Below are 26,978 nucleotides of genomic sequence, written 5' to 3' on the forward strand. Positions count from 1 at the left end.
CCCCGCGGCCCTTCGCACGGAATACGGCCTCTCACAAACACGCACGCTTCCTGATTTTCTCCCAGGGCTGCAACCACCGTCCCCGCTGCTCAAGCGCCCACAGCCCCGAGGGGGCGGGCGGACTCGCAAGGCTGCGCTCCCAAAGTCCACGCACGCTTTGAGCGCCTCCCGCAATCCCACCCTCACCGCCACTCACCGTCCCCCACGGGCTCGGGCTACGTCTGCATAGTCGTTTCCGCGGCGACCCACGCCGGTTTCTTCCTCGGACGGGTGCCACTCGCGCAGCGCGCAACGAGGGACACGGAAAAAAGGCCCGAAGTCAAAGACACCTCGTCGACTGTGGGAGGTACAGTACACGGTAGCAAAATTCCTAAAGCAAAGCTGCCGCCCCGGCCCGGCCGAGAGACTTCTGGGAGTGACTTTCGGACTGCGCGTGCGCAGCACAGATCTAGGGCCACTGGAGGCCTGACCCCAGGCTGAGGGTGAGCTCACTGGTTCCCACGGCCAGGGGGAGGCTAGTCCTGGTGGCACCGCACCAGCGAATTGTGAGGAGGGGACGGCGGAGCTCTTATTTTCCGAGGTCTCAGGCCTGTGTGTGAGGATTCACCCTGTTGAGTCAGTGATGTGACCCCCTCCCCCACCAGGGTTATGGAGCACTTGACAGGTGAGCACCTGAACTTGGGTTTATGATCTAACCATGCTGTATGTTTGTGTATGTATTTGTGTGTGTATACATGTTGGGGTGTATGTATCTTTCCTAAAATTCCCATTACACCTGAAATCACAGGTGCTTACTATATTTCCATTTTAGAGTCGATGCTTCTGAGATCAAAACAGGTACAAAGTTACACTGTTTAGTGGCAAAACCATGTTTCCAGGTTGGGATAAGCTGGATAAAGTAAGACTCTACTGTGTAATGTAGTCTCATTGTAGAAAAGGAGAGAGTGAGTTTGGGTCCTTTTTAAGGTCACCGACTGTAGGAAATCTTAGAAACTTAGGAAAATAAATACTTTTTCACATTTCACAATATTATGCCCACCAGAAACTTTTTGTTACAGTAAAATTTTTCAGCCCTCTGTTGTTTTATGCATGGGTGGGCTTGACTACATAAAAGCCCATGGATGGAGAAACGTCTTTAATTTGTATTCCTGGTCATGAGATCCCATTGAAAAATATCTCGCTTCTTAGGCATGTGACAGTAATATAAATTGTGGACACAGACTTAAAATTTGGGAAGAAGAAGGTGTTATCAGGAGAATCAAGGTTACATCCATATGTATTTAGATTCATGAGGAAGTTGAGCAAATGGGAAATATAAAGTAAGTCATCAAAGAATGTCCATATTTTAGTTGTCACCACTATTATGTATTTGAAATGTGTAACGCATAACAATTCAAAAGGCATAGAAATGTTTAAATAAAAGATAAGCAACATTTCCTTACATGTATCCCAGTCATACATCAGCTCACCTTAAAGTCAACAACAATTTGATTTTGGTGTGTATCCTTCTGGAGAAGTTATTATCATATACAAATATGTACTTTCTATATATATGTATGTAATGATTAGGGGTTTGAGACCCTGTGAGGCTCAAATACATTAAGACAACACATGAAAATTTAGGCCTTACAATACAGGAGAAAGAAGGAAGCAACATGAAATATTTGCTCTTTAGTGATTTCATTATAAAAATTAATATTACAGTAGTCCCCCCTTATCCTCCGGGGAGATTTTCCAAGACCCCAGTAGATGCCTGAAACCATGAACAGTACTGAACCCTATATATACTATGTTTTTTTCTATAAATATCTATGATAAAGTTTATAAATTAAGCTCAGTAAGAGATTAACAGCAATAACTCATAATAAAATAGAGCAATTATAACAATATACTGTAATAAAAGTTATGTAAATGTCGTCTTTCTCTCTCTCTCGAAATATCTTATGTAGAAGTTTAATGCCTTTTCCATCTTAACTAAGTGCTTATCATGCACTGTTGCTGTAACGTTTGTCTGCAGCGTCTGTGTCTCCATTTTCCTTTCAGTTCAGTCTCTGTCTTTGAGGTACAACAACAAAACTAGCATGAATTTCTTTTTCCTTCTTCACAGTTTCATGCATGGAAAATTTGTCCTTATTATAGATCTTAGCAGCCTCAGAAGATGATTTTATTTCTCTCCTTATTATGTGGGGAATTTTAATCTTTTCACTTGAAAGCAGCACTTTGTGGTATATCTGAACTGCCAGCATTATTACTCTTGCATTTTGGGGCCATTATTAAGTAAAATAAAGGTTACTTAATACTTGAACACAAGCACTGTGATACGGTGACTCTCGATTCGAGATGGCTACTAAGTGTCTAACAGGCAGGGTATGCTGGATAAAGGGATGATTCGTATCCAGACTAGGTCAGAGCAGGTGGTGTGAAATTTCATCACGCTACTCAGAAAGGCACACAATTTAAGACATGAATTGTCTATTTCTGAAGATTTCCATTTATTATTTCACAATGTATGTGACCATGGAAAGCGCCACCACTCTGAAGGGGGGAATACTGTATCTCAAAATGTGGACATAAAAAACAGGGAGAGACTAATCATTCATAATACACCTGTACAATAAAAACCAATATAAATATTTTAATGTTTTTTCCAATATTTTTTATTGTGATAAAATACACATATAAAATTTACCATTTTTAGGGCACAGATCCCTGAAATTAACCAAGCCTTCAGTTCTAAGTTGCATGCCTTTAATAGACTCCAGTTCCAAAATCATTACATCCAGACAGATTCTGCAGTGCAATTGTTGTCTACGTGGAGAGACAGATTCCTGATGTTTCTACTATATCATCTTCCCAGAATTTTCTAGTATGTGTGTTCTACGGATTTTTTGGTGTGCATTTTGAAGCACAAGTACTTAGTATGTAGTATCTCCTGCTTTGGCCCTTAGTACCATAGCAAAAAAACCCCCAAGCAAACAAAAACAAACAAACAAAACTTTCTCATTAAAAAAAGCACATTAACAAACATTTAATGGCTGAATAATTATATTAGGGGTGTTTCATTATTTATTTAACAATCCCAATCTTTGGGGCATTTAGTTGTTTCCAATATTATGTGGTTGTAAACAATGCTGATATTAATATATATTTATACAGAAGACTTTCCTGCATATTTTGGACTACTTTCTTACAATAGATTGGTAAGATAAAATGACCAGAGAAATAATTTTTTAATGACTCCTAATTAAAATTTCCACCAGAACTATAAAAATTCTGAGTTCAGCTGTGGTACCATAACTAATTACTATTTTTTTTAAGAATAATTTTGGAGCTCTAGTCTTGAAATGCAATTACAATGGGAATCATTGCAGGAGAGAACACCTGGGGTGTATAGATTTCAAGAACTCTACTCAAAGCTAAAGAGAAGCCCACTCCTTTCTTATTTTATGCCAATTCTTTTTCTTTTACTAGTTTAAATATAAAAGAAAAAAACAACATTAAATAATAGATATTCTCCTCCCACAAGATATTCACAGAACTGCTGCATCTATGGTGATTCACTTTTCTGGAATGGGCATACATCATCAGGTCATGTTAAACATCAGGAGAACTAGATCTCATCAGAATCACATTGAACTAGTTGATTTATTTATTTCTTCCTTGACAGTGAGATAATCTGAGACTCAGCGGCCCCAGTAATTTCTGGAATTGGAAAAAACCACCTGGGACTGAAAGGGGATATTGGGTAAGTTTCATAACATTTTCTATCTCAACTGCAATGGAATGAACAAGACAACAGACAGATGCATTAAGTTGATTTCAAGATCTTTTCCCAAAACAGGCTTCTACCATAGGGATAATGTCTCAAGCAGAGAAATTCCTAATACTCCTAAATCATTTTGAAAACCTATTACTTATTTTTGAGGAGCCAGAATCAGATATGTGGAGCTGTAGACTGGAAGCAGAAGCAGTTAACAGTGGTGATTTTAGGCAGTTTGCTGAGGAAAACTGTTTCTCCAGCCCTCCTTAAAGAATTCAACAAGGTTCAAAGCTTCAGGGATACTTGTGAATGTGTCCACATCTACTAGAAATACAGGAATTTTCCTTGATCAAAAAAAATTGTATTGGGCACTTCCCTGGCGATCCAGTGGTTAAGTTTCTGAGCTTCCACTGTGGGGATGGAGATGGGGGGTAAGGGGGGCACGCAGATTCAATTCCTGGTTGGGGAACTAGGATCCCACATGCCAGCACGGCGAGGCCAAAAAAAAAAAAAAGTTGGATCTTCTAGGAATTTTTAAATGAGTAGTAAACAATGATTCATGTCAATAAAAGCAAAGAAAAACAAAACAAAAAATCTACTAGTTACACAGGTGCCATTTCCCCTGGTGTGCTGAGTTCCCTTCTCTTATCTGAAGTGCAGAGCTCACACTGAAGCCTCACAAAGCATCCCTTTCTGTACGCCTATTACATCTTCTAGAGTTTTGTTACCAAAAATCTGGAAAAACTAAAACATACTTATTTCTAAAGAGTTCACCTAAAATCTTCTATTCCATTTATCTCTATTATTATTTATGTAAATATTATCATAACAACGCTTCTTACTGATAAATTTTGTGACAGAAATATTATGAATTTACAGACTTTCAGTAAACCTAGTACATCCAACGTATTATACTTAATATTGATGACTTTAAACAACATGTCTGTATTAATTAAACCAACAAACTTAAACGTGTTTTCACTCATTAAAAATCAGTCCTGGATCATGTGATCCTTTCAAACTTTAATTTGTTATATTTAGAAATGTTTGACTTGTAAGCACTTATTTTCCTTTAAGCCAATTAGAGCTCATTTACAAATTAATTTTTACATAAAGATAGAATCAGAGATCTCATAGCTTCATTTTAAAACCTAGTCATGAATCAAGTATTTCAATATGAAACTTATTAGTTTATAAACAACAGTTGGAATAAGTTAAGTTTACTCATTTGAGTTTTAAAAGTCCTCTTTTCGGGGTCCCCTGGTGGCGCAGTGGTTGAGAGTCCACCTGCCAATGCAGGGGACACGGGTTCATGCCCCGGTCTGGGAGGATCCCACATGCCACGGAGCGGCTGGGCCTGTGAGCCATGGCCGCTGAGCCTGCGCATCCGGAGCCTGTGTTCCACAAGGGGAGAGGCCACAACAGTGAGAGGCCCGTGTACCACAAAAAAAAAAAAAAAAAAAAAAATCACTTGACCATATACATAAGGGATTACTTGTGGGCTCTCTGTTCTATTCCATTTGTTGATATGTCTGTCTTTATGCAAGTACCACACTGTTTTGATTACTGGTGCTTTGTAGTAAGTTTTGAAATCAAGAAGTGTGAGTCCTCCAGATTTGTTCAAGATTGTTATGGCTACTGGCACTCCTTTGAGATTCCATATGAATTTTAGGGTGGGTTTTTGTATTTCTGCCAAAAACATCATTGGGATTTTGATAGGAATTGCATTGAATCTGTAGATTGTTTTCGTTAGTGCTGGCATTTTAATAACATTGTCTTCTAATCCATGAACGTGGGATGTGTTTCCATTTATTTATGTCTTCTATAGTTTCTTTCAGCAATGTTTTGCAGCTTTCATTGTACGAATCTTTTACTTCCTTGGTTAATTCCACTATTTCATTCTTTTTGATGCTATTGTAAATGGACTTGTTTTTGAAATTTCCTTTTCATATTGTTCATTGTTAGTGTATAGAAATGCAATTGATTTTTACATGTTGACTTTGCATCCTGAAACTTTGCTGAATTCATTTATTAGATCTAACAGCTTTCTTATGGAATCCTGAGGGTTTTCTACATATAACATCATGTCACCTATAAACAGAGATGATTTTACTTCTTCCTTTCGAATTTGGATGCCTTTATTTTTCTTGCATAAATGATCTGCTGAGAACTTCCAGTACTACGTTGAATAGAAGTGGTGAAAGCAGGTATGCTTGTCTTGTTTCCTGATATTAGATAAAATCTTGACGTTTACCAAATATTATGTTTGCTGTGGGTCTTTCATATAGCTTTTATTTTGTGGAGATAGTTTCATATATAGCTTTTGTTATGATTGAGATGATTTCCTTCTGTTCCTATTTTGTTGAGTGTTTTTATCATAAAAGGGTGTTGAATTCTGTCAAATGCTTTTTCTGCATTAATTGAGATGATCGTTTTCTTCCTTCATTTTGTTGATGTGACATATTACACTGATGAACTTTCATATGATGAACCATCCTTGAATTTCAGTAATAAATCCCATTTGGTCATTTTGTATAATTCTTTTAATATGCTGCTGAATTTTTTGCTAGTACTCTGTTGAGGATTTTAAAATCAATGATCATAAGAAACAACATTCTGTAGTTTTCTTTCTTGCAGTGTTTTTGAGTAGCTTTGGTAACAGGGTTGTGCTGGTCTCAAAGAATCAGTTAGGAAGTATTCCCTCCTCTTCAACTTTTTTGAAAAGTTTGAGAAAGATTAGTATTAGTACTTGTTTAAATTCACCAGTGAAGCCACCAGATCCAGGAATTTTCTTTGTTGGGAGGTATTTTTTTGGCCATGCTGCATGGCTTGCAGGATCTTAGTTCTCCAACCAGGGATTGAACCCAGGCCATGGCAGTGAAAGCCCAGAATCCTAACCACTAGGCCACCAGTGAACTCCCTATTGGGAGATTTTTTCTGTGACTGAGTCAATTTCCTTACTACTTATAGAGTAATTACCAGTCTATTCAGGTTTTCTATTTATTCATGTTTAACTCCATGGTTTTGTTTCTAGGAATTTGTCCATTTCACCTAGGCTATCCAATTTTTGGCATACAATTGTTCATAGTACTCTCATAATCCCTTTATTTCTGTATAATTGGTAGTAATGTCTCCCCACTTACACCTTTTTGTGTGTGAATTTATTTTTTAATTTTGTATCACAACTTTTTTTTAATTCAAGTATAGTTAATTTACCCACTTTCACTTTTGATTTTAGTAATTTGAGTCTCCTCCCTTTTTTCTTAGCTCATTTAGCTAAAGGTTTGCCAATTTTGTTGATCTTTTTGAAGAACTTCTGGTTTCAAGATTTTCTCTGTTGTTATTCTGTTCTCTTATTTCATATACCACTGCTCTATTCTTTATTTCTCCTGCTAGCTTTGTGTTGTTCTTTTTCTAGTTCTTTAAGCTGTAAAGTTAGGTTGCTAAATTTGAGACCTCTCTTGTTTTTTAATGTAAGCATTTATAGCCAAACATTCCCCTTTAGCACCACTTGTATGCGTTACATTTAGTTTTCTTTGTCAATCATACTTCAGTAAAGCTGGTGGGAAAAAAAGATGGTCCTTGTTGGGGCTGCATACGTCTTTACCAAAAAATACAGAACCCTCACAGCCTCTGCTGGGCTTACTGCCATGAATAGCTATCTCTGTGTCAGACTCAATGCGTACTCCTTTGTTCTGCTTAATCACGGGTGTTAGTGACACTCAGGCACGCCCCCAGTTTTCTGGATGTCACACCCCACAGGGAAGGAGTTTGTGTCCTGCCACTGCAGAACAAAGTGGGCTGTGTGCAGCTATATTGCCGTTGTCAGATGTGGAGTTGATCGGCTGGCTATGGGTTACTGACACATTGCAAGGAACTAGAACTTGTGCATCCTATCTCCTCTCTTGCTATAAGTAAACACTGTTCTACATGATCCTGGGGTGTATTTTTACTATTCTCCATGACCTCAAATCATGCACTGGTCTTTTTCTTGGTGGCACTTATCTGCCTTGCAACCTTGGCCAAAGAGCCTGGGCACTCAGTAAATAGTGAAAAGGGGGGAATGCCATAAATGACTTTCTAATATAAAGTACAGTATAAATTCTCTGAAGGTGAACAGTATTTGGATCATAACTGAAAAAATTAAAACATTGTTTAAATTCCAAGGAGTTCCTAAATTATTTGATGCTTTATAAGAACTGAACCATGTAAAATCCTTCTCATATGCTCTTCATTTAAATTGTTTCTCAAGTGGTATAATTCCGCTGTCTACTATACATATATCCCATAAAGTCTCTCTCCAGTATGAATTCTGTGATGTACCTTAAGCATTGAACTAAGTCTAAAGGACTTCCCGCATTTGTGGCATCCAAAGGGTTTTTCACCAGTGTGAATACTCTGATGTACTTTAAGGCTTGAACTGAGCCTAAAGGACTTCCCGCATTTGTTACACTCAAAAGGTTTCTCACCACTGTGAATACTCTGATGTCGAGTAAGGCGTCCATACACACTAAACACCTTCCCACATGCCTTACATTCATAGGGTTTCTCACCAGTATGAAATCTGTGGTGTATAGTAAGTTGATGGCTACTCCTAAAAGTCTTTCCACACTCCTTACATTCATAGGGTTTCTCACCAGTATGAATTCTCTCATGTCTAACAAGATGTGAAGCATGACTAAAAGCCTTCCCACAATCTTTACATTCATAGGGTTTTTCACCAGTATGAATCCTGTCATGTTGTATAAGGTTTGAGGCTTGACTAAAGGCCTTCCCACATTCCTTACATTCATAGGGTTTCTCACCAGTATGAATTCTCTGATGTATTCTAAGTGTTCCAACGTCACTAAAGGCCTTCCCACATTCCTTACATCCATAGGATTTCTCACCAGTATGAACTCTTCCATGTTGAGCAAGGTTTGAGGCACGACTAAAGGCCTTCCCACATTCTTCACATTCATAGGGTTTCTCACCAGTATGAATTCTCTTATGTACTTTAAAGTCTGTAAGACGACTAAAGGCCTTGCCACATTCCCTACATTCATATGGTTTCTCACCAGTATGAATTGTTTGATGTACTCTTAGGTCTGTATGACGACTAAACGCCTTGCCACATTCCTTACATTCATATGGTTTCTCACCAGTATGAATTACTTGATGTACTCTTAGGTCTGTATGACGACTAAAGGCCTTCCCACATTCCTTACATTCATATGGTTTCTCTCCATTATCAATTCTGTGATGTAGAGTAAGAGATGAACGTTTTGTATAAATGTATGTTTTTCCATTGCAGATTATTTCATATCTTGAGTCCAAATCTACAACAAATAGGAAAAAAAAAAGTTTCTTTGACCAAAAACATTTTATAGAATTAAGAGAAAATTGAAAATTTCACCCATTAGAGATGGTTTAAAGAACTCTAAAATACAGTTATAAAACTTGAAAATTCAAAAGGAGGGCTCAGAAAAAGTAAATTTATGCAGTAGAGCACTGGTAAACAAAGACACGCACAGAACACATCCAGCCCTGATTTGTAGTGTTTGCCAATGTCTATGGTGTAAATACTCCCACCACAGGCAATTCCAAGCTATCAGTGTAATGTAACTGAACCTGGACTTAGGGATGATAAGTAAAATCTTGTCCCTAGGGAGCCAGTATCAGCCAGCTCTAAATACCACTTCCATCTAAAATATAAATATATACACATATAAAATTTAAAAAAGCAATTATACCTGATCATTCTTCAATTACAATTCCCCTAAAAATACACATTTCTGCCACTGTGACTCTTTCCCTCCTATGCATAGCCATGTGTGCTTTTATTTGTTCTTCATAACACATTAAGATATTGAGAGTCTTTACTTAGTTATTCCTCCCCTGACACTTTATTATTTATGATCCTTACATATGTTCAACCTGTTTCATTCCTTCATATCTTTTCTCAGGTCCTCTCTAGCTTTCCCTTTTAACCAAGGCCAACCATTCTGGTCATCCCCAGAAAAGTATGTCCATCAATTCTCTGACATATACCAGGTATACCAGTTGTATGGCATTTTGAACATTTAGGGACTTTGGGCAAAAGAGGGAACTTGAATTATATAGAAAAGTCTAGAAAAATGCCAAGAATTATATTAAAAAGAATTGGCAGTTGTGGGCTGAATGATAAAAATCTGTATGAAGTACCGTGAGCAAAATCCAAAGCGTTTAATGAGGGAGCTATGAGTTGAGGGCAAAAAAAATCTTCTTGTAACTAGAGTATGGTATGTGTACAAAAAGTTGAAATAATATTAACAACAATCTTCAAAATTGAGTAACAATAGAAATTAATAAACATTAGAAAACCAAAAACCCTTTCATCTGGAAATGGAAATGCCCTCTCCAAAAATGCTAGATCACTATGGAAAGAAAAAACTGAAATAAAAGAGTTCTAGTAAATGGACTACACAGAAAATAAGCACATATCAGAATTTTGGGCATTCAATTTCACCATGCAGAGAACTCAAAACTTAAAATAATTATCTCTATAAAAAAGGTGAGTTGAGGGCTTCCCTGGTGGCGCAGTGGTTGGGGGTCTGCCTGCCAATGCGGGGGGTGTGGGTTCATGCCCCGGTCCCGGAGGATCCCACATGCCACGGGGCAGCTGGGCCTGCGCGTCTGGAGCCTGTGCTCCACGGCGGGAGAGGCCACAGCAGTGAGAGGACCACATACCACCAAAAAAAAAAAAAAAAAGGTGAGTTGAGAATCAAAGCCTAATATGTAGAAAATAAACAACAAAATAGAGGGAGGCATAAAAATAAAGATAAAAGGAGAACATAATGCGTTAGAAAACAGTAACATTAACAAATAGAGCTGGTGCTTTAAAAAAATCATTATAAGAAATATTAGATAAACCAATTAAAGATAGTTAAAAACAAATAAAAATAAGAAAAGAGGAAAACAAGAACCACAGAGGGGGACTTCCCTGGTGGTCCAGTGGTTAAGAATCTGCCTTCCAATGCAGGGGATGCAGGTTCAATCCCTTGTTGGGTAACTGAGATCCCATGTGCTGCGGAGCAACTAAGCCCACGTGCTGCAACTACTGAGCCCACATGCCACAACTAGAGAGACCATGTGCTGCAACTATGGAGCCCACGCACTGTGGAGCCTGTGCACCACAGCTACAGAGCCCACGCGCCCTTGGGCCCACATGCCACAACTACTGAGCCCATGTGCTCTGGAGCCTGCATGTCACAACTAGAGAGAACCCTGCATGCTTCAACAAAGAACCTGTGTGCCGCAACAGAAGATCCTACATGCCACAACTAAGACCCGACACAGCCAAAAATAAATAAATAAATAATCTAAAAAAAAAAAAAAAAAAAAGAACCACAGAGGAATTAATTTAAATTACAAGGGTACTATGTGAATACTTTTGAAAGTATGGATAACTTTCTAGGAAAATATATTAAAATTGAACACAGAAGAGAAAGCCTAAATCAACCAGATGCTACAGAATAAACAGAAAAACAGCTGCCAGGAAAAAATTAAGAAGAAGTGTCATAAGCATTCTTCAACACTTATATTGTAATTTCTCAATATCTAGATCTAAAATATGGATACAGCGTAACTGGACAAAGGGAAAATTTAGGAAGCCAGCAGGCATAACCCTAGAAATCTTATGCCAAAAAGAGAGGAAGAATTCAAAGGCTTGGAGAGTTTTGACTGGCCAAAACTAAAAAGACAGTAGCATAAAAATGATTGTGACAGATAATAAACCATGCAATAAAAAGCAATGAAATCAGCAATGATACAAGAGAAAAAAATTATTTCTCATCATTAAATAACTCCTTAATTGAAGAAGTTCTAGTTCCAGTATGGTAGCATGAAGTTCCTACAGCCTGCCCCCTCTCTGATTTCAACTATTAACACTTAACAAAATACAAAAATTAACTACATAAGTGCTGTAAATAAAAGCAGGAGGGCTTTGGAAAGGAGTCAGACTATACAAAGCAACCCAGACTGAGCTGAGTTTCTTGCTTAACTCACTCTCATGTCCTTGCTTCAAGGGCAGATCCCAGTTATTGTGGGGTAAGCATGGGCTACAAAAATTCCAATAGAAACTCCACAATGTTTCTGGCTATAAGAACAATGAGAGGGAGCACTGCCAAACTGGAAAGCAAGGGGGGGAATGCTGGGACAAAAACAGCCAGAAAAGCTTTCCTAATTTGGTATTTGGGTATAGATCAGTACAACATTCACTCTTACCAACAACAGCACATGCATGAGAAGGATATAAATCAGTGCGGCAACACTATACCTAGTAAACAATTTGAAAACCTTCCCACAAAGAAAATTCCAAGCACAGGCAGTTTCACTGGTGAACTGTTTCAAATACCTAGTGAAGAAGTATTACCAGTTCTAAACAAAAACTATTCCAGAAAATTGAGGAGTGAATCAGTCTATGCAGCTAGTTACTCTGATACCAAACAGGAGAAAAACAGTATAAGAAGTGAAAATTACATACTATAAAACCTTGTAAACATATATGCAAAATACTAAACACTATCTTAACTAACAGAATCCATCAATATATAAAAAAGGTAATACGTAATGCCTGTCTTAGTCCTTTTGGGCTACTATAACAAAAAATAAAGACTGGGTAGCTTATAAACAACAGAAATTTATTTCTCACAGTTCCAGAGGCTGAGAAGTCCAAGATCAAGGGACCAGTATGGTCATATTCTGGTGAAGGCCTTCTTCCTGGTTCATAGCCAGTGCCTTCTCAATGCATCCTCATATGGTGTAAGGGGTGAGGAATCTCTGTGGTAACTCTTAATAAGAACACTAATTCCACTCATGAGTGCTTCACCTTCATGACCTAAGCATCTCCCAAAGGCTTTCCCTCTTAATGCCATCATCTTTGGGGGTTCGGATTTCAGTATAATACTGGGGGGTAGAAACATTCAGACCGTAGTGATGATCAATCTCAGGAATACAAGATTGGTTTAATATTTGAAAATTTCATCAATATAATTTATTATATTAACAAAATAAAATTTATAAAACCCATATGGATCATGTCTAAAAATTTTTTTTAAAAAAGCATTTAATAAAAGCCACATCCATCCCTCATAAAAAGAACTTATCCTAATAAAGATCATCTGCAAAAAACCCACAGCTAACACCATATCCAACGGTGAGAGAATTATGCCTACCACATATGATCAGAACAATAAAAAGTTATGCCCTCACCACTACTCAACATTGGACTAGAGGTTCCAGGCAGTGCAATAAATCAAAAAATAAATAAAGGCATGCAGGAGAAAATTTAAGAAACAAAAATGTCCTTAATCATAGATTACTTAATCATATGTGTAGAAAGTCAAATGTAAACTATAAAACAGTTACTAGAAAATAGTAATTGAGTTGAGCAAGGCTGAAGTATATACAACCAATATGTAAATATGAGCGAACATTCAGGAATTCAATTTTTAAAAATACAATTTAAAGTAGTATCAAAAATAGGACACAGTGAAGGATATATCTCACAAAAGATATGTAAGACCTGTACACTATAAACTATAAAATACTGCTGAGAAAAGTTAAAGATATAAATAAATGGAGAGACATATCATGTTTATGGAATGTAAAACTTGATACTGTTAAGCTGTCAATAATTATTGCTGAATTGATTTATAGATTCAGTGTAATTCCAATAAAAATCCCAGCAGACTTTTTTGTGGTCTATGATGAAATTGACAAGCTGATCCTAAAATTTATAGGGAAATGCAAAGGACCTAGAATAGTCAAAACAACTTTGAAAAGAACACAGTACAAGGACTAAATAATACTACTTAATTATAAGACTTATGAAGATACACTAATCAGGAAATTTATGTGTCAAGACACGTCAATTAATGGAACAGATGATCAGAAATAGATCCATACATATATGAAAAACTTACTTTCATCATTTCAAAGGCAATAGAGTGAAGAAAGGATAGTCTTTTCAAGAAATGATGCAGGAACAATTTGGATATCCATATGCCAAAAAAGAATCCATACTTTGATAAACAAAAATGAACTAAAAAATGGATCACAGACCTGAATGTAAAACATAAAACTGTAAAACTTTTGGAAGAAAACAGGAAAAAATGTGTGACCTTGGGCTAGGCAAAGAATTCTTAGATACAACACCAAAAACCAAGATTCATAAAGAATAAATGGATAAACTTGATTGTGTCAAAGTTCAAAACTTCTGTTCTCCCAAACACGCTGCTACAAGAATGAAAGGAAAAATCACAGTAAACAAGAGAATATTCAAAAAGGATATCTTTTAATGTAGAATATGAAAAATAACTTACAAGTTCAATAAGAAAACAAACAACCTAATAAAACAGACAAAAGATTTTAAAAGACTGCACTAAAGAAGACAGCAAATAAGATCCTCAACATCATTAGTTATTATGGAGAAACAGATTAAAACCACCACAAAATGACACTATATACTTACTTGAAAGGCCAGAATTAAAAAGATTGACCGTACCAATTGTTCATAAGATATGGAGGATCCAGACCTCTCTTAGAGCTGGTGGAAATGTGAAATGGTATAGAAACACTGTAAAATAGTTTCTTACAAATTTAAATTTATAATCTTATTTATCTAAATCTAAATTTAAAATCTTACAAATTTAACCATACAATCCAGGCATTCAACTGCTCGGTATTTGGCCAAAAGAAATGAAAGCATATATTCTTTCAAAGACTTATAAACAAATGTCTACAGCATCTTAATTTGTTATTGCTAAAAACCAAAAATGTCCTTCAGCAGATAATGAATAAACAAATTGTGGTATAACCAAATACTGGTATAGTACTGAGTAAAACACACATAACAACATGGATGAACTTCAACCTAATTATGCTGACTGAAGGAAGATGAAAAATTTCACACTATCATTCTGTTTGTATAAAACTACAGAAAATGCAATCAACTCTATTGTGATAGAAGTAGAAAGTAGATCATTGCATACCTAAGGAAGTTGGAGGAAGACAGAGGAGGAAGATTACGAAGGGACAAGAAATGCAAAGTTGTGAAAAAAAATCATTTTAATAGATTCAGATAAAGCATTTGACAAAATTGGACACCCATTCATAGTTTAAAAAAAAAAATCAGCAAACTAGGAACAAAAGAAAACTACCTCAATTCAACAAAGGTCACAAATGAAAAAACCTACAAGACTTTCCTTTTTTTTAAGACTTCCACTTTCTATGCCAACATGAAAAACACAGTAGAGACCAGAAACAGATACAGATACATACAGTGATTTCACTTCTGACAAAGGTGCCAAAGCAATCCAAAGGGGAAAGGAAATTCTTATTTTTTAAAATGGTGCTGGAATAACTGGGTATCCACAGGGAAAACATGAGTCCTGAACCCTACTCACACCGTAATAAAAAATTAACTCAAAATGGATATATAATAGAACTAAACATAAAAGCAAAAATTATAAAAGGTCAAGCAAAAGCAGGGAAAAATCTTTGCCACCTTGGGGTAGGCAAAGATTTCTTGGATAGTATACCCCAAAAAAATCATTAAAGAGAAATTTGATAAATTGGAATTCATAACAATTTAAAAACTCCTTGTAAGATATTGTTAATAAAATTAATAGGTAAGTCACATTGTGGGAAAATGTTTTTAATGTTCCAAAAGGACTTCCTTTTGTTTCAAAATAAAGAACAGTTACCCTCAAATATAAGAAAATAATGATTTCAAATGGCTAAAGATTTGGATAAACATTCCAAAAAATATGAATGATCAGTAAATAAAAGAAACTCAAGATCATTAGTCATCATGGAAATGCAAAAAGATACCACTACATACCAACTATAATGTCTAGAATTTAAAGGACTGACAATACCAAGTGTTGGAAAGAAAATGGAGTAAGTGGAATGGAGCAGTGCAAAATTTCTAAAATTGTTAAAACATGCAGTTACTACTCAACAATTCCACTCTTAGGTATTCATCCTATAAAAATACATGTACACAAATATTCATAACAGTTCTACTTATAACTAGTCCCAAACCGGAAACAACACAAAAGTCCATCAGTAGGTGAACAGAAACATAAATTGTGGTCTATCCATACAACAGAATACTACTTAACAAAAAATTGAACAAAGTAGTGATACACGCAACAATATAGACATACCTCAAAGTCATTATACTGACCAATGGAAGCAAAACATAACAGAATATATAATGTATGATTCCATATTTATAAAATTATTTTAAAAGGCTAATCTAATGTACATTGACAGAAAGTTGATCAGTGGTAGTTTGAATGGGAGTGGGCATGGGGCGTGGAAATTAATTGGGAAGGGAAACAATGGAATCCTTTCATGTACTGTAAATGTTGTGTATCTTGATTATAGTGGGAAATCTGGGTTGTTTACACTTTTTGACCATTAATACACAATGCTGCTGTGAGCAACCATGTACAAGCTTTTGTGAGATGTACATTTCCAATTTTCTAGAGTATGTAGCTAGCTATGAAGGAAAGTGATGAGAAGAAAAGCATGGCCTTCATTAGCTTGAAAAATAAGTAAATCACATGGCATGCCAGAAGATGGAAATTGCTAAAGAAGAAAATGAAATTGGAAAGAAGACTCAGGATGGCTAGGATCAGGGGAAAGGCTCACTGCAAAACCCCACTAAAAGGATGATATTTGGGCAAAGATCTAAAGACTATAATGGAGTGCACCCTATTGACTGGATGGTAACTCCAAGTTTAACGTTTTAAGAAACTGACCAGCTGCTTCCCCATGTGGCTGGACCTTTATTTTAACCTATTTGTGTTTCTGACTCTAAAATGTATTTCTTACAGTTGCATCATGTTTTTTATTTTTAAACCATTCTGCCTATGTTGGTCATTTAAATGGAGTGTGCACTCAATTTACCTTTAATATAATTACTGATAGAATTTATGGTTAAAATTTGTTACATATTTTCTATGTGTCTTAAGCCTTTCTTCCCCTTCTATCTCTTAATTATCACCTTCTTTTGTGTTAAATAGATATGTTCTAGGATGCCATTTGGTTTCCTTTATTATTTCTTTTACTATATATTTTTTAGTTATTTTCTTAACGGTTTTCCTGGGAATTACAATTGACATCTTAATCTGTAACAATTTAAATCTGATCAATACCATCTTAATTATAATATTATAAAAAACTATGCTACTGAATAGCTCCATTCATTCCCCAAGCCATGATAATTTGAATGCTTAAAAAAAATAAACAGGGCTTCCCTGGTGGCGCAGTGGTTGAGAGTTCGCCTGCCGATGCAGGGGACACGGGTTTGTGCCCCGGTCCGGGAAGATCCCACATGCCGCGGAGCGGCTGGGCCCGTGAGCCATGGCCGCCGAGCCTGCGCATCCAGAGCCTGTGCTCCACAACAGTGAGAGGCCCGCGTACCACACAAAAAAATAAATAAATAAAAAAACATAAAATAAAATAAACAGAAGAGGGAGCCCTTAAAAATCACAAATTTAGAAAAGGCATCCAGAATCTTGACTCCTTTCTCAAAACTGAGGAAAATTAATCTCATATATAAATGACCCCCCATCCCCCAAAAAGGCCCAAGGTCAACTTCTATACAAGAAATTATGTGACTAAAGTTAATGACAGTTATAGAGACAATATATATACATCTAAAGCAAATGCCCTGACAACAAGGAAAAAAACTATACCATACTATTCAATAACATGCTAAAAGACAAGAAAAAACTTTTAGATAAGAAAAATCATAAATGAGAATTAGAAAAACTCAGAATTGGGTGATAGAGCTCACAAGTAAATTTCAAATAAATGAAAAATAATGAAAGAATATGAACCTAGAAAGAATATGAGAATAAATCCAACAGATCAATGTTAACACAAATAAGAATAAAGAAATATTTGAGAAGGATATGAAAATGAATTACAATTTAACCTATAGTTGTTTTATCTAGGCTTCTGTGTAAGTCTTATGATTAAAGAAAAGGTGAAAATCATATTCAAAAAACAAAGACAAAAAACCTAAATCACATTAGGGATCCTAACTACTCTTAGAAAACAATTCTACTAATTCTTCATAAGGATCCACAAAATCTAATAGGATCTTTTCCTTCCTAACATACTAGCTTCGTGTCCTGTTAGTCACCATTCACTAACTGATCTAGATGCTACTACTCAAACACGCAAACCTCATCCCCCTTGAGGGCCTTTGCATGTGTGGTTCACTCTCCTTGGTTGCGCTTTCTCATACAGTCAAAAAGACTGTGACCTTACTTCCTGTCTCTGCACAAACGTTAGGAAAGGGTTCTTGATCATGCTACCTTACCTAAATTTGCTGTGTTCTTTGTTAGTGTCCTTCATAACATATTTCACTACCTTATATTATTTATCTATTTATTTCATGTTAATTTCTTCCTTAACATGGTATAATCTCCATTACTGCAAGAACATTATCTGCCCTATTCAGTATTACTGGGTTGATTATGCCAAGCACAGTGCCAGCTCAGACTATTCAAATATTTTCCAGGTATAGGAATGAATGTATTTTTAGACAAGAGTCACATTGGAAAAGAGGATCTGGAAAGAATCTGGTCCAAAATACAGGTAAATGGCTACACCATGGAAGGAAAGGGACTAGCATGAAATTGGGAGGGGAATATGAGAAAAATAACATGGTAAATGATTAATGAGCTTAAGATGAAGTTGAGATACTTCCTCTTCACATTACAAGACTTTCCTTCACTGAGAAGGGAGCTTTCCAATTAATGTTTCAAGGATGTGTTTACCAAGTGTATTTACCACCTGGGCTATCACTTACACAAATGACTTCTGCCTGACCTGCTCTTACGTACCTGTACACCAACTTCTTGTTTTTTCTCTCATAAACATCCAGGGTTCTTTTCCTTGCTCCAGTAAGGTAATTACATTTGGCTTAGAAATGGAATGGCCTGCTTTAAAGAAAACAGAATGCCACAGGTTGCAGAAATAAATTGTAACTAGTCAAGGTAAAATTATAATTATGATAATAAAAGATCATAATGATATTGACTATTTTAGAGAAGAACGAGAAAATTAAAGGATAAGAGTCAGTTAGGTAAGGCAAAGTTGTTGTTTTGCTGTATTTAAAATTCAAACTCATATGTCCTCTAACTCTAGAGAGCAAACATAATGTGGTTAAAAACATAGTTTGAAGCCTGGGATCAATTCCTGCCTTTGCTACCTTCCAGCTGGGTATAACCTCGAAGAATTCACTTAAACCCACTATACCTCAGTATTCTCATTTATAAAATGGCGATAATAATAGTACTGTTGGGGGAATTAAATCAGTTAATACTCTCAGTTATTTTAATCAGTTAAATCACATAATGTGCTTAGAATAATGACTACTACACAGTAATCAAAATGTTAGCTATTAACATTATTCTTATGCTCTAATGTCACTAGAGGATACAAGAAAAGAGAGCTATAAGATATTCATTCCATTTTGAATGTAATTTTCATGTATTACAACTTTCAACCACAAATCAGATGAACTTTGTTTTAAGAAATGAACTGCTTTTGGAACAGTTTTAAATAAATCCCAATTATGCAATCCATCACCATATAAACTGTAGGGGCTCTTTTGATACCGAGAGCAATTTAGGACCCTCTGTCAAGCTGATATCCCTGAAACTGTTTCAGATCTTAAAATGGAGTATTAGAGCAATCTGGAGCACAAATGAATAAAAAACTTGGATCCTTTGACCATGGATATACAGTATATGCCACAAATACCTAATTTAGCTGCTTGGTCATTATGGAAGAGATGCAAATATAAAAAAAGAACACATGGAGATGTGAATATGGTTGAAGGATAGGGAAGATAAAAGTGTTTAATGGAGCTGCCATTTCTCACCTGACAAAGCTCAGACCACGTTTTTGGGAAGAGGAAAAACAAATTTAACTAGTTTCTTGAAAGGCAGCCCTGAAAATTACAGTAGAAAAAAATACACAGCCTATAGAGCAGATTCTAAATTAATCTAAATTATTTGAAGCGGATGAACATACCCAGTGAGACCAAGTTACCATAGTTCTCCATCATCACATCCCGGTACAAAGTCTTCTGAACGAAGTCAAGACATTCCCACTCCTGCTGAGAGAAGCCTATGGCCACATCACTGAATGTCAGTGATCCCTGAAACAGTAAACACATGTATCACTGGGCAAATTAAAGAAAATACTTTGAAAGCAGAAGCAGGAATTGATGGACTTCTCCATAGGAAAAGAGAAAATGAAAGTATGTAGGCTGGCAATCTATGATGTGGAAGGAGACTTAAGCACAAGGTATACATATTTTTTAAGAAGCCTGCCAACACAGGTCAAATGTCTTCCGTATTCTGGGATACTTCTAAATATCTGAACCATTTGGAAATGGACAAAATAATGTTTCCCTCCTAAATTAAAAAGCATATATACAAGAATAATGTCCAAATGGTATCTGCCTCAAAAATGCTCAATAAATAAATATTTCTCCAAATTTTAAAAACTGGGTTGCATAAAATTAATACGATTTTCTTCAAGTATCAAGTACTATTATGTTAGATCTTGCCATAAGCATTTTTGCTTGATTCAATAAATCCATTTATTATTTTGGCATATGACATTGTATTTTATAAATAAATCAGATTTAATAATTTATACAATTAGATGCACATTTGGAAGGTTTTCCACAATTGTAAGGTTCTATTTTCACCAACTACATATAATGATATGCATTTTTGTTGCCATCTACCATTTCTCACTGAACACTTTCCTTATTCTGAGTGTAGTAGGTAACCTCATTGATTACCAGTGATCTCCATTTCCTGGTATTTATGTCCTAATGTAAGCCTCTCCCTTTGAATGTGGTCTGAACCCAGTGAGAGAGAATTATTTCCAACAAATAGAATATAGAAAAGTGATGGAATGTCACATCCAACATTAGCTTATAGAAAACTATGATTTCCACATTGCTTATTCTCTCTTGCTGTCTCACTTGGTCACTCTGATGAAGCCAGCTACCACGTGTGAGCTGCCCTAAGGAAAGCCCCACATAATAAACCTCTTTGGGAGGAAGACGCGGTCGCCGCTGTAGCGGAGCCTCGGGCCACCCACTCCTGCTCCTGATTCACTGCCGTTCGCTCTCGCGGAGGAACAAGTTGGTCAGGAAGCCGCACCGCAGCTATGGCTTTTAAAGATACCGGGAAAGGGGCTTCCCTGGTGGCGCAGTAGTTGGGAGTCCGCCTGCCGATGCAGGGGACGTGGGTTCGTGCCCCGGTCCGGGAGGATCCCACGTGCCGCAGAGCAGCTGGGCCGGTGAGCCATGGCCGCTGAGCCTGCGCGTCAAGATACCGGGAAGACTCCCGTGGAGCCCGAGGTGGCGATTCACTGGATTAGAATCACCCTCACCAGCCGCAACGTGAAGCCTTTGAAGAAGGTATGTGCTGATCTGAGCAGAGGCACGAAGGAAAAGAATCTCAAAGTGAAAGGACCGGTTCGGATGCCTACCAAGACTCTGAGAATAACTACAAGGAAAACTCCTTGTGGTGAAGGTTCTAATATTTGGGATCGTTTCCAGATGAGAATCCACAAGCGACTCACTGACCTGCACAGTCCTTCTGAGATTGTCAAGCAGATCACTTCCATCAGTATTGAGCCAGGAGTCGAGGCTGAAGTCACCATTGCAGATGCTTAAATCAACATTTTTAATAAATTGATAATCAGTTGTTAAATATTGTTGACTTTTATTCATAATACTGACAGGTCTTGGGAATAGAGTTGTGCTATGGAATTCATTCCACCTTTTAAGTAGAATAATTAAAATTAGATGGGTAGCCTATGTTTTACTCTTTTTCATTATATTTTCCAGGGGCCACTAAATTAGTTTACACTTGACATTATTTGAAAACTGAAATGTATTAGCTAAATAACATGTGAGACCTTGTGTTGATGATGAATATATACAGTTCTGGCTGCCTATTGGAGCTTTTCCAGGGAACATGTGTCTGGGTTCTACTCTGGAAAATCCGATTTAATTGATATGGGGTACTATCAAAAGTTTCTGGGGTGATTCTAATGTGTACAGCCATGGTTAAGAACCTAAGGTACTAGAGGGCAAGTAACTCAGGGAAAATAGATCTTAAATTCCAGCCCTGGCTCTGCCAGTTTGTCATAACTCCTTTTAAATTTGAAAAATTTCAAAATGTTTTTGAAACTTTGTTAATAAATTTTATAGACAAAAAACAACAAAACAAAACAAAACAACAATAAACGAAGAGCAGTCGCCAGCCAACAGCTACTGAGGAAGTGAGGCCCTCAATGCAACAGCCATGAAGAACTGGATCAAGTCAACAACCACTTCAATGAGTTCGGATGCAGATCCACTCAAAGTTGAGCTTTAAAATGACTGCAAACCCTGACCAACACATTATAACCCTGTAAGAGACACAGAGCAGGAGAGCCAAGCTAAGCAACATCCAGATATCTAACTCACTGAAACTGTGAGATAAACGGTTGCTGCTTTAAGATGCTATGTTTCAGAGTAACTCATTATGCACTAAAAGATAATTCATTGATTTAAATGATACTGAAGAAGGCTGGTCAATTATATAGATGTTACACAAACTTAGCATGTCTCATTCAACAACAAAATAGCCTTAGTGTTTATGTCTCATGGCTTTCCTACCAAATCCATGACCTCCATGTTCAAAGCCCCAATCATATACTACTCATCCATACAAAGCAGGAATTTCATACCATATTAAGATTCAGGTCATTCAATGATAAATTCCACCTCATCTACCTGGAAATCTCGGATCTGTGGAAAACTTCAAAGTCTTACCATGGATAGTTAAACAGAACCATTGTCTCCATCTCCAAACTACAGATCTGACCTGCATAGCATAAATTTCTACTTCAAAGAACTTACCCCACTGTTCCATCACTGCCCTTAATTGAAGAATGGGCACTTAAAATATATTGAAAATTTTGGACAATAATTACATGAACACTAGTTAGTTTTGAATGGGCCATACGGAGACAGTGCCAGGTAATTTGGCCACATATTTCTCTGGAACAATAGCTAGGAAACAGGTTATTTGAGGGAACTTTCTGTTAGGAAACATCAGGAAAATTAATGAAAATACTTACATGACCAAAAAAAAAAAAATACACATATTTCAACAAGGAGAGAAACATCAACTTACATGGGCCATGGTTTTAGACCTGCAAGAGATGATCAGTCCTCTGGGCTCCTCTACCAGAAAAGCAGAGTCCAGAAAATCCAGACCTGGGAGAAGAGAAAGACCTTGAGACCAGTTGTATTTTAGTGTTTCCTCACTGGGTTTAAGTTAATATTACCATTTATGCTCTTCCATTCCAGATTCCAAATTACTTCATATCACACACAACTTGGGTAAGTTAGGATTCTGGACAAATCCATTTCCTCACTCAATTCCTAGGAGTCTCAGCTGCAGAGTCATTTCTGCATTGAAACCAGACCCAGATACTTCAGTAGAAAATTTTCTGGCCAATGTACCATTGTTATCAGGTTGACGTGAAACTAAGATTGGGCAGCTCTGTCCTGCTCTGAGCAGATCTTCTTCTCTCCATTCCCAACTTCAAGAGAAAAGAGGCCACATAATCCAAATCAGAACCTCTTTCTGGGCTTGAAAGTGGGTGAAGTTGATCAAAATATTAGAGATGGACAAGTAATGTTCAGCATTCTGAGTCCAGCAAAGCTTATTAGTTAAATATATGACAGACCAATATTATACTAGAATATACAAGTAGTCATTCAATGTTAAATTGGGAAGAATATTTAAGGACGTGGAAAATGTTCCATATATAATGTCAATAGAAAAATCAGGTTGACTAATATATTTCTATTTATAAAATATAAGAGCATATTAATCAATACAGAGAAAAGAATGACAATCATAAAACAGAAAATAGAAAAGTCTGGAAATATATATGGCCATATATTAACAGCTATTATATTTTTGGTTATGTTTTTATTGTTTTGTTTTTTAGGGGGTGTTTTTAGGAATGAAGTACTGGGTATTCAGTTGTTTTTAGTTCATACATGAAACAATCAAAACTAGTGAAGACATAAATTATACCTTTGCCATGATCAGAATTTGACATCGGCAATCCCTATCTTTTTGCTTAGATCTTGAGTTTTGGGTTTTTTTTTAAGGTTACTTCATAATCATTGTAACAATTGACATAAGAACTTGAAATTTTTTTTTTTTTAATTTATTTGTTGCTGCACATGGGCTTTCTGTAGTTGCGGTGAGCAGGGGCTACTTTTCATTGCGGTGCACGGGCTTCTCATTGCGGTGGCTTCTCTTGTTGCGGTGCACAGGCTCTAGAGGGCAGGCTCTGTAGTTGTGGCGCAGGGGCTTAGTTGCTCCTCAGCATGTGGGATCTTCCCCAACCAAGGCTCAGACCCGTGTCCCCTGCATTGGCAGGAGGATTCTTAACCACTGTGCCACCAGGGAAGTCCAAAATATGTTTTTTTTTAAATTTGTTAAGGTGAAGACGTCCACAAAGTTCTTTGTTCTTTAAATTCAGATCATTGGGATGTCTCTGGCAGTCCAGTGGTTAAGACTTCACCTTTCAGGGACTTCCCTGGTGGCACAGTGGATAAGACTCCATGCTCCCAATGCAGGCAGCTCACGTTCTATCCCGGGTCAGGGAACTAGATCCCACATGTATGCCGCAACTAAGAGTTCACATGCCACAATTAAGGAGCCCGCAAGCCACAACTAAGGAGCCCTTCTGCCGCAAGTAAGACCAAGGTAACCAAATAAATAAATATTAAGAAAAAAAAAAGACTTCACCTTCCAATGCAGGGGGTGCAGGTTCGATCCCTGGTTGGGGAGCTAAGATCCCACATGCCTTGGGGCCAAAAAACCAAGAAGCAATATTGTAACAAACTCAATAAAGACTTTAAAAATGGTCCACATCAAAAAACTTTAAAACAATTATTTTAAATAAATAAATTCAGATCATTTTACTATATGGCTTATATTTTGTTTCCTTTGGATCCCAATAACTCATTTTATAATTTCTTCTCAGTTATGTTGGAATTCTGACCACAAAAAACTTGGGAACAGTCCCTGAGTAATCTCTTTTGTGAAGTGATGACAGTCTCAATACAGCTTTATTTCAGATCTTTTCAACAGAAGAATTTATCTTGTTTCTGAACCTGTCAGTTTTGTCATGATATCCTCCAGATAGCTGCTGAATTATCTTACCTATTAATTTTGCTATACATCTAATATCATTAGAATGAAATCTACAAAATATAAAGGTTATAGTAAAAAAATCCACTTAGTGCCATACAGATCCCATGTGTTCAGTATTATTTGTTTATATGCTTACTGTCACTATAGTCACACTGATGTCTCCTTTAGGCAGGTCACCTAACTCTCACCAGTGGCCTTTATCACACACTAGCTTTCAATTATTCATATTCAGATTTTAACTTCCTTCACAGATTATATGTACTCTGAAGGAAGTAATTATGTCTTTTTAGTGGCTGTATTACTTCAAATATTATACTTTCCAGGTCTGACATATTTTAAACAATTAAAAGAAGTATGATTTTTGACTACAAAATACCACTTTTAGAAAAATTTTAAAGGAAATAACTTACAGAAGTTCACAAGGTATATGCACAAGAATGTTCATCAGAGAATAATTTTTGATAGTCCAAAATTAAAAACAGGGCTTCCCTGGTGGCGCAGTGGTTGAGGGTTCGCCTGCCGCTGCAGGGGACATGGGTTCGTGCCCCGGTCCGGGAGGATCCCACGTGCCGCGGAGCGGCTGGGCCCGTGGGCCATGGCCGCTGAGCCTGCGCGTTCAGAGCCTGTGCTCCACAACGGGAGAGGCCACGGCAGTGAGAGGCCCGCGTACCACAAAAAAAAAAAAAAAAAAAAAAACATAAAAATCTCACAGCAGGCAAACAGGTTAACTATATTATAGTCTGCTATATTGTGACATACTATGCCTTTTTTTTTTTTTTTTTTTTGGCTGCATTGGGTCTTTGTTGCTGCATGGGCTTTCTCTAGTTGCAGCGAGCGGAGGCTGCTCTTCGTTGCAGTACGTGTGCTTCTCACTGCGGTGGCTTCTCTTGTTGCTGAGCACGGGCTGTAGGCATGCGGGCTTCAGTAGTTGTGGCAAAAGGTCTAACTAGTTGTGGCTCGTGGGTTCTAGAACGCAGGCTCAGTAGTTGTGGCTCATGGACTTAGTTGTTCTGCAGCAGGTGGGATCTTCCCGGACCAGGGCTTGAACCCCTTTCCCCTGCACTGGCAGGAGGATTCTTAACCACTGCGCCACCAGGGAAGTCCCCCCATGCCATTCTTAATAAGAACGATATTAAACCATATAATTGACGGAAAACAATATTAAAAGAATTGCTCGGTGAAGAAGGCAGGTCTAAAAAAGTATGCATAATTTAAGAGGTGGCATCCCGTTGAAATTAAGAAAAATATTTCAATGCCGATTTCCTCATCAGCAAAGTAGGGATAAAAATATCACATACGATATATGACTAGTTTGAAGACTAGGCAAAATAATTCAAATACACACTAAATTGTATATCATGATAACTAATGTAAATTATCTATCATTATTGAAGAACAAAATCATTCCATGTTCCTTAATCTTTTATTATAAAAGGAAGCTAATTCTGGTGCTTCCTGGTTTTATTATATTAAAACTTGTGCTTCTTGGGTGTCCTCTTTCTTCTAATTCTAGTATTTAAAATTTTAGGAGGTACGTTTGAGAAAGCAGATTTCTGCTTAATAAAATCATTAATTAAAAAGAGAGAGAGAGAGATCAGACAAGAAGAGAGAAAATGTCCCCTTCCTCAGTCCCCAGCAGCTAGAGAGAGCAAGAAAAACTGTTCAGAATCATAAACCTGTTCAAAGAACATCATGATAAAACTGGGAAAACTAACTGGAGAATGGAATCTTATTCTTTGCACAGTATAGAGATTTATGTAAATGTTTATAAATATAATCTTTATTTTCTGGTATAACAACAATGTTTGGAAATATTGTTTGTACTTGTAAGACACCTGGAAATCAGAGATTAGTGTTATTTTTTCTGAAAGCAAGCTTAAATCTCTAAATTATTAACTCTGAAAGCATGTCTT

At 36.9% G+C, this 26,978-nt stretch overlaps 2 protein-coding genes across 2 annotated transcripts in view; one reads left to right on the forward strand and one right to left on the reverse strand.

Annotated features, from left to right (window-relative positions):
- Positions 1 to 23,028, reverse strand: part of LOC132510263 (zinc finger protein 383-like) — a 36,719-nt gene extending 13,691 nt beyond the window's left edge. Inside the window, exons 1-6 of the mRNA XM_060132073.1 lie at positions 23,020 to 23,028; positions 19,844 to 19,970; positions 18,649 to 18,744; positions 14,298 to 14,327; positions 8,034 to 9,078; positions 197 to 337 (exon numbers count right to left, since the gene is read on the reverse strand). Of these exons, the coding sequence (XP_059988056.1) occupies positions 197 to 337; positions 8,034 to 9,078; positions 14,298 to 14,327; positions 18,649 to 18,744; positions 19,844 to 19,970; positions 23,020 to 23,028 (1,448 nt within the window). The remainder of the gene's footprint in view (positions 1 to 196; positions 338 to 8,033; positions 9,079 to 14,297; positions 14,328 to 18,648; positions 18,745 to 19,843; positions 19,971 to 23,019) is intronic.
- LOC132510388 (small ribosomal subunit protein uS10-like) lies at positions 21,138 to 21,509 on the forward strand. The gene has a single exon (XM_060132405.1). The coding sequence runs from the start codon at positions 21,138 to 21,140 to the stop codon at positions 21,507 to 21,509; it is 372 nt and encodes a 123-aa protein (XP_059988388.1).
- Positions 23,029 to 26,978: the final 3,950 nt, after the last annotated feature.

This window comes from Lagenorhynchus albirostris, chromosome 19 (genome assembly GCF_949774975.1).
Source record: "Lagenorhynchus albirostris chromosome 19, mLagAlb1.1, whole genome shotgun sequence".
Taxonomy (NCBI): Eukaryota; Metazoa; Chordata; class Mammalia; order Artiodactyla; family Delphinidae; genus Lagenorhynchus; species Lagenorhynchus albirostris.

Bases quoted from the DNA above. Each gene is read 5' to 3' on its own strand.
- LOC132510388 (XM_060132405.1), top strand. From the start codon at position 21,138: ATGGCCGCTGAGCCTGCGCGTCAAGATACCGGGAAGACTCCCGTGGAG.